Source organism: Cebus imitator, unplaced genomic scaffold, assembly GCF_001604975.1.
Source record: "Cebus imitator isolate Cc_AM_T3 unplaced genomic scaffold, Cebus_imitator-1.0 Scaffold295, whole genome shotgun sequence".
NCBI classification, from domain to species: domain Eukaryota; kingdom Metazoa; phylum Chordata; class Mammalia; order Primates; family Cebidae; genus Cebus; species Cebus imitator.
The window spans coordinates 2,378,216-2,386,549 of record NW_016107610.1 but is presented as its reverse complement, the minus strand read 5'-3'; the positions used below and the strand labels follow the sequence as shown (position 1 = coordinate 2,386,549).

Below are 8,334 nucleotides of genomic sequence, written 5' to 3'. Positions count from 1 at the left end.
GGGGTTTCACCATGTTGACCAGGATGGTCTCGGTCTCTTGACCTCGTGATCCACCCGCCTCGGCCTCCCAAAGTGCTGGGATTACAGGCGTGAGCTACCATGCCCGGCTTTTTTTTTTTTTAATTAGAGTTTCGCTCTTGTTACCCAGGCTGGAGTGCAATGACGCAGTCTCAGCTCACCGCAACCTCTGCCTCCTGGGTTCAAGCAATTCTCCTGCCTCAGCCACCCAAGTAACTGGGACTAGAGGCGTGCGCCACCATGCCCAGCTAATTTTGTATTTTTAGTAGAGACCGGGTTTGACCATGTTGGTGGGGATGGTCTCGATCTCCTGACCTTGTGATTCGTCCGCCTCGGCCTCCCAAAGTGCTGGGATTACAGGCTGGGATTACAGTGCCCGGCCGAGGGGTGTTTCTTATTGCAGATGGAGCTTCTGAGCCCGTGTCATGCTTCCTGCTCCACGCTGGCCCGTACATTGTTCGTGCTCCTCTCGAACATGCCCTTAGAGTGGCTTGCCTTATGTGTGTCTCTTTCCCCACCAGAGGGCTGGCTCCTGGAGGGCATTAAGACAGAGTCAGCCTCTGATTCATCCTTTGCTTTGCATATTTTATTTGTACTGTCTTGTTGTGTAAAGATACCTTCAGTACTATATGATGAAATAGAAAATAATTGAAGAATTCAGGGTTGAGAGCAATGTGGGATAAGAAAAGGATGAAATCAGAGGTGAGAAGGCCAGGTGCAGTGGCGCACACCTATAATCCCAGCACTTTGGGAGGTTGAGGCAGGCAGAACACTTGAGGTCAGGAGTTCAAGACCATCCTGGCCAACATGGTGAAACCCTGTTTCTATTAAAAATACAAAAATTAGTCAGGTGTGGTAATAGGCATCTGTAGTCCCAGCTATTTGGGAGGCTGAGGCAGGAGAATTGCTTGAACCGGGGAGGCGGAGGTTGCAGTGAGCTGAGATCTCATCACTGTACTCATTCCAGTGTGGGCAACAGAGCAAGAGTCCATCTCAAAAAAAAAAAGAAAAGAAATCAGAGGTGAGGGTAGTACCCACAGGACATAACAAAAGATTCTTGTCTACTGGAATAGATCCAGAGCTCTGGCTCTCAGCTCCTTAGCAGCTAATGCAAACAGGGAACTAGTCATTTCTGTGTTTCATGGAATGGGCATAAAATGACATTAAAAGAAAAACTTAAAATGGTATCTGAAAACGAAGACATTTCTCTTAACCATGCTATGTGACTTTTTCTTTTTTTTTTTTTGAGACGGAGTTTCGCTCTTGGTACCCAGGCTGGAGTGCAATGGCGTGATCTCGGCTCACCGCAAACTCCGCCTCCCGGGTTCAGGCAATTCTCCTGCCTCAGCCTCCTGAGTAGCTGGGATTACAGGCACGCACCACCATGCTCAGCTGATTTTTTATATTTTTAGTAGAGACGGGGTTTCACCATGTTGACCAGGATGGTCTCGATCTCTTGACCTCGTGATCCACCCGCCTCGGCCTCCCAAAGTGCTGGGATTACAGGCTTGAGCCACTGCGCCCGGCGACTTTTTCTTTTTTTTTTTTACAATAAACTCTGTACTATTGAGCCTAATGACAGAGCTATTTCAGAGAATGTTCCTCAGTATTGGTATAGTTTGGCAACTGCTGCAGAAAAGCGACTTCACAGAAGACCAGCTACCCATCTAAACTAGGAATCTTCGACTTTCCTGTAGAACAGCGTACCTTAATCTTAAAACCCATGGCCTCTTTTGGGAAACAAAAATCTCATACCTCCTCTTCTTTCTGAGAAACACCCTTCCACCACGCCAGTCTATAATATCCAACCCTTTATCTTCATCAGTCAAGAGTATTTTATCTTGCTTTCTCTTAAATTTGTATTGCAGAGACAATAATAACTTCTTTCCCATATACAGTTGTTATACTGAATGTGACTTTCAAACTGTATATCCTATCCTTGTGCTACCAATCTTAGGCATTTCTGAAATTCCACCTACTCTTTTTTTTGACACGCAGTTTCACTCTTGTCACCCAGGCTGGAGTACAGTGGCACAATCTTGGCTCACTGCAACCTCTGCCTCCTGGATTCAAGCGATTCTCCTACCTCAGCCTCCCGAGTAGTGGGATTACAGGCGTCCGCCACCACGCCCAGCCTAATTTTTTTATTTTTAGTAGAGACAGGGTTTCACCGTATTGGCCAGGCTGGTCTCAAACTCCCAACCTCAGGTGATCTACCCACCTTGGCTTCCCAAAGCGTGAGGATTACAGGCATGAGCCACTGCGCCCAGCCAAATTTCACCTACCTTTTTTTTTTTTTTTTTTTTTTTGCGATGGAATCTTGCTCTGTTGCCCAGGCTGGAGTGCAATGGAGAAATCTCCACTCATTGCAACCTCCGCCTCCTTCCATTTTTTTCCCTAAGGGAAGATGAGTGCCCCTATGTCTGTGGAGGTGCTTCCTTGCTGTTTTCTCCAGGGTCCTCAGAGACCCCTTTTTTTTTCTGTAGTAGGCTGGCAGATCAAATGGTTCCAAGGGTGTCTGGGGCCAGCCTCAGAGCTGTGGTTGCAGCTGTGAACCCAGGCTGTGTCAGAGGAAGCTTGGCTTAAGTATAAAAAAACCTAGCAGAACTCAAGGTCCAGTCACCTGTGGAAGAGAGGTGAAACTCGAAATGCAGTGGCCACTCCCTCTCCCTCCTGAGACATCTAAACCCAGCTTGGTGCTAAAATATGCAATGCCACAGTGGGAGTGGTAGTGATTTAGGGGGAGCTGTATCTGCCTTGCACAGGTTTGGGGGCCTGATGCAGTGGTCAGGACAGACCTGAAATCTGATTCCAGTGAGATGTCTGGGCAAGTGGCTCAATCTCTTAGCCTGTTCCCACCTATGAAATGAGGAGGGAGAAACCTACCAAATAAGGTTCCTTCAAGCATTTAAGTAACGCAGCACTCAGTCAATACCAGCTTCTGTGTGTTCACCCTAATTTCTATATCCATGGACTAGAGAAGACAGGATGGGGTATGATGGTTGCAGAGGAGAGGGAGGGGTCATGGGAATGATTCCTGGAGGGTGATAAGAGCTACATCTGTACACCATGGCTAAGCTGTGACGAGAAAGCAGAGAGCTCTAAATGCCAGGGCAGGGTATGAAAAGCAAGGAGGTTGGAGGGAAAGCCAGGGCAGAAATGAGACGTCCCTGTCCTGTGTGTCATGCTCCTGGAGGCTGGGCCTCCAGCTGGGCATGACAGCCAGTTTTTCATGTGAGCTTCCCCTTCTAGGATGGGGATCCACAGAGCTAGCAGCCTTGCTGAGCTAGATACTAGCAAGAGTCCCAGAAGCAGGTCCCATTACCAAACCAGTCGGGAGTAGGTTCTGGCACAGCCTCGCTGTTCCATGTTCCAGGGGGGTATCCAGTCCAAGGGGTGCTCTGCACCCCGCTGCTGCCTCACTCTCTCCTTTGTGTACTGCCTCTCCAGTGAGGTGGTTAACTCCCTTGGGAGCAGGGAATTATCTGTCTCTCCTCTTTTTGTGTCTAGCATAGTGCTCTGAACAATGGGTTTCAGTTAATTAAGCAAACATAAATGTGTTATTCTGGAGCACAGTGTCTTCCTCTGCTCATTACATGATGCTGCTGATCCAGACGTTCTTTCCAAGACAAGTCCAGACAGCTCCTAGGGAGAACACAGTGCCAGCTGTGAGAGGGCAGGTCGTACAGAACTGTCGCTTCCTGCCACAGAGTACTTACGCTAAAACATGTAAAAGTACTATAATTAGGGCACTGTGGTTATTCCCATTTTACAGCTGAAGAAAGTGAGGTTATTCAGCCGGGTCACAGCTTGTACATGGACTCCTGGGTCCGGTGCTCTTTGCACTTCCATGACCCAGAGGTCTGCTTCCTGCTCGTAAGCCAGGCCCTCCGGCAGGATGCCCATTCCTCAGAAGGGCCCTTTTCCCACCCTTCATCACTCCGCATTCCCATCCTCAGTACCTACCGTGTACCAGAACATTTCCAGATTGTGGTGCTGGCTGTGAGAGGGCAGAGAGCAGGTGAACACAGGTCAGATTACCCCAGAGGGCGCAGGTCATGGGGATTCGTTTATGGAACTCCTTTGGTTCCTGGCACTTGGCTGGACACTGTAAAAATGCCTGTGTTAGCCTGGGCAACCTAGCGACACCTGGTCTCGGGGGAAAAAAAAAAAAAAAAGCCAGGTGTGGTGGCGTGTGCCTGTGGTCCCAGCTTCTGAGGTGGCTGAGACGTGATCGCGCCACCGCACTCCAACCTGGGCGACAGGGACAAACCTTGTCTCAGAATAAAAAAAAAGAAAGGCTGTTACCGGGGAGGAAGGCCCCTCGCCCGACCTCTACCCTCATGAAGAGAGGCTCAGAGGGCTGAAGCGCCTACTTGGCCAAAAGGCGTGGGAGAGGGGCAAAGCAGGGCCGGGAAGCAGCTTCCCCTCCCGGGCTGGGCCCCTGTTTGCCCAGTGCCCAGTCCTTAGCCTGAAGGTGGTGGGCTTCAGCTAGAAGCCCCAGGCGAAAGCGGTGCCCGCGTGTGGGCCAGAGTGCGGGTGTGCAGGTCTCTGGGCGGCCCAAAGAGGGTGCCCCTGCCCGGGAACCCAGCAGCTGGGGCGGGAGGGTGGGGACGGCGGCAGGCGCGCGGGGCAGGCTCCGCCCCCAGGGACGCGGGTTTAAAAGAAGCGAAGGCGGGCCCGGGAGCCGAGCTGCAGTGGAGCGCGCCGGAGCCGAGCCGCTGCCCGGGCACAGCCATGGCCCAGCGGGCGGGGGGCGCTCGGCTGCTCGGCGGCCTCCTGCTCTTCGGCCTGCTCACTGCGGGCGTCGCTCCGCTCAGCTGGGATCTCCCGGAGCCCCGCAACAGAGCCAGCAAGATCCGAGTGCACCCGCGGGGCAACCTATGGGCCACCGGTAAGTCTTCGGGGAACCGGGCAAGCAAGTGTCCCCCACCCTGCTCAGACCCCATTTGCTTCTCAACCCTCTGGCCGTTCCTCAGCCACGGATACTTGTGTCGGAGCAGGTAGGGAACCTTGGGGTTCATCTAATTTAATAGATGCGAACTTGAGACCCCGACAGGTCAGTGACTTGGCTAAGGTCGCGCAGCCAGTTTAAGGCAGGGTTGGGCTAGCTAGATCCTAAATGCCATTGCCAGCCGGTGCCCCTTACCTTAGGCGAGACTTCACCGACTCTTCTAACCGCCCGTGTGCTTTTGCTGCACCTCCACTTTCCAGGCCCCTCTACACGCTCCACTTCCAACTCTGCCCTTTCTCATCCCTTGTCCAAGCAGGATACACAGCTAGCAGAGTTTCTCCCTGGCCCTGGACCATACCACCCTCCTTCCAGCTGTGCCATCCTCTCTACTTGTTCAGGAAAAGCTGAGGGAGCAGGATTTGCCACCGCCCAGATACCTCTGTGGCTCCTTGGTGAGGTGGAACCACCAGGAGGAAGAAGGTTAAGTGTCTTCCTGCCACAAGAACGGAACCGTAGGAGAGACGAGGAACTTTCCCACTTGGGTAGGGTCCTCGCTCCTTGATTTCCTTGTGCCTGGGCACCTCCTTTCTAGGTCACTTCATGGGCAAGAAGAGTCTGGAGCCTCCCAGCCCATTCCCATTGGGGACAGCTTCCCACACCTCCCTGAGGGACCAGAGACTGCAGCTGAGTCATGATCTGCTCAGGATCCTCCTGCTAAAGAAGGCTCTAGGCGTGAGCCTCAGCCGCCCTGCACCCCACATCCAGGTGAGCCAGGTCCCCACTCCCACGCCAGGATGGCCCAGCTGGGGCCATCCCTGGATCCTGCATGGGAGGAATTACCACCCAGCACTGTATTAGGGTGTGACTGTCTGATCAGGACATTACGAGTGTGGACCCCAAAAAGCCAGGGTTCCAGGCTTTTCCCTGTTGAGGCAGAGCTCAAAGGAGGAACAGTCCAAAGAAAGGAAGCTGACCTTCCTGGCAGACCCCATGGAGCAAGAAGTAGGGAAAGAAGTTCCCCTGACTCATCACCCAGTGTAAAGAAAAAGACTGGGCTCATCGGCCTCTTACAACAGGGCCTTTCTCTCCCAGTGCACACAGCCTTGTCCCGCCTGTGCTGCATTAGTCAAGTCCACCTTTGCTGTGCCCTGTGTGTGTTTGTGGCCAGACTGGGACCCTGAGGCCCAGAGAGGGAAAGAGAAGTCAGCAGCCAAGACAGAGTGTGGACCCTGTTCACCTGGACCGGTGCTCTTCCCATTCTCTCATCGGCCTCAGTTCTCCCCATTCTCTCATCGGCCCCGGTATCCGGTGGCAGAGTTGAGCAACTTCAGTACGTCTGACATCCTGACATTCTAGGCTGGATTATTCCTTGTTGTGAGGGCTGACCTGCACATTATGGGATGTTTAGTGGCATCCCTGGTCTCTACCCACTAGATGCCAGTAGCACCTTCCCCCCTTCAAGTTTTGACAACTGAAAAGCCCTTCAGACATCACCAGATGTCTGCTGGGGGAGAAGGCCCCAAATCATTCTTGGTTGTCAGTCACTGACCTAGGGGATTCAAGGCCCCAAAGCTGGAGCCAGGCCAGCCTTCAGATCTAGCCCAGTTGGGCGGCAGCACCTCCATTCCCTGCTCCTGGTACTGTCCTTACTGCACAGCACCCTCCCTGGTCCTGCTGCTGTACGCAGAAGGCAGTGTAATGTGGTAGAATGTGGGCTCTGACTACAACATGCTGGGCTCAGAACCTAGCTACTTAGTAGCTGTGTGACCTTAGAAATGTCCCTTAACCTCTCTAAAGCCTCATATTCCTCATCCATAAAATGAAGATGATACTGAGAAGCCGAGGCAGGAGGAGGATTACCTGAGGTCAGGAGTTCAGGACCGGCCTGGCCAACATGGTGAAACCCCATCTCTACTAAAAAATATGAAAATTAGCCAGCCGTGGTGTCAGGTGCCTGTCAACCCAGCTACTTGGGAGGCTGAGACGGGAGTATTGCTTGAACGCAGGAGGAGGAGGTTGTAGCAAGCCGAGATTGCACCACTGCACTCCAACCTAGGTGACAAGAACAAAACTGTCTCAAAAAAAAAAAAAAAATGAAGATAATAATAAGGCCCATCTCCCATTAAATGAGACAATGTATGTCAAATGCTCAGCATGGTGCCTGGCTCATAGACAGTCCTTAGTAAATGGGAGCTCATACGAGTCTGTGAGCTCCCTGGCAGCACCTGTTGCCCGTTCATATCCCCCTGCTGTGCCTAGCATATAGTGTGTGCATATCGAAGGGAGGGGCATTCCCTAGAAAAGGTCCAACCCCAGCCTCAGCCAACATCCCTGACTTCCTGATGCACAGCACCAGCAGCCCCTGAGGACCTCAGATGTAAGGCCTAGGAGCTTGGGCTGGCTGAGTCTGAAGGGAGACAATGTCACATCTAGTGCGTTAGTTTTGAAGCTCTGGCACATGCAGAACAATTGAGAATCTCAGAAGCAGCAGTGCATAGGTCTCGGGCTTCAGAGTGAGGTCTGGGGTTGGGGACTGAGGACACTGACTAGCCCCTGCCAGGCACTGTACTTGGATTTACTTCCATGAGCTCCTTTGACTGTCATGACCACTCTGGGTGGTTGGGGCTATGTTCCGAGAAAACTGCTGCCCCTGACCCCTCCAAGGCAATTCAGGGTGCTCTGGGCCCTGCCTCAGCTGACAGCCTGCCAGTGCCCACCTCTGCAGACATCTGGCACTTAGGAATGGCAGGATGCCCTGTCATTATCAGGAGCCCCTCCCTGGCTCAATTCTTCTGTATATTTCTCTTCAGTACAGGAGGTTGCTGGTACAAATACCGCAGAAATGACACCAATAATGGGGCAGACACAACAGCATGGCTTAGATTGTGCCCACCCAGGGAAGGTGCTGAATGGGACCCTGGTGATGGCCCCATCTGGATGTAAATCCCGAGCTCAAATCTCTGTTACTCCGTTACTGTGATTTCTGGTTGGGTCACCAGAAATATCGCTGATGCAGACACAAATTATGTTCCTGCTGTATTTCCTGCATCCCTGTTGAATTTGTGAATAAAACTTTGCTCTTTACATAAAATGCCTGGTCCTCTCCTTCCACCCATCTTTTAGGGGGTGGGAGGGAAAGGGGGCTGGACAGGGCAATGTGTTCAGTGAGATAAGGCTGGCTCCAAAAAGTCCAGAATACTCCATGCCATGTGGCCCCAGCCTGGAACTGACTGTAGACTCCTACTCATTCACTTATTCAGCAAGCAAATAATGCCTGCTGTATGCCAGGCCCTGTGCCAGGCGCAGGGTTCTACTCTCACCTCTGCCACCTACTGGCGAAGGCAAGTGTCTCTAGTTTCCTC

At 52.3% G+C, this 8,334-nt stretch overlaps 1 protein-coding gene across 2 annotated transcripts; it reads left to right on the top strand.

The window, feature by feature from the left end:
* Positions 1-4,324: 4,324 nt before the first annotated feature.
* NMB (neuromedin B) lies at positions 4,325-8,063 on the top strand. 2 transcript variants are annotated; one of them, XM_017502284.1, is made up of 3 exons: positions 4,325-4,912; positions 5,565-5,737; positions 7,788-8,063. In XM_017502284.1, the coding sequence occupies exons 1-3, from the start codon at positions 4,756-4,758 to the stop codon at positions 7,950-7,952; spliced, it is 495 nt and encodes a 164-aa protein (XP_017357773.1). In that variant the 5' UTR covers positions 4,325-4,755; the 3' UTR covers positions 7,953-8,063. The 2 variants fall into 2 exon arrangements, with proteins under 2 accessions (XP_017357773.1, XP_017357774.1); XM_017502285.1 differs by having other exon boundaries at positions 7,783-8,063.
* Positions 8,064-8,334: the final 271 nt, after the last annotated feature.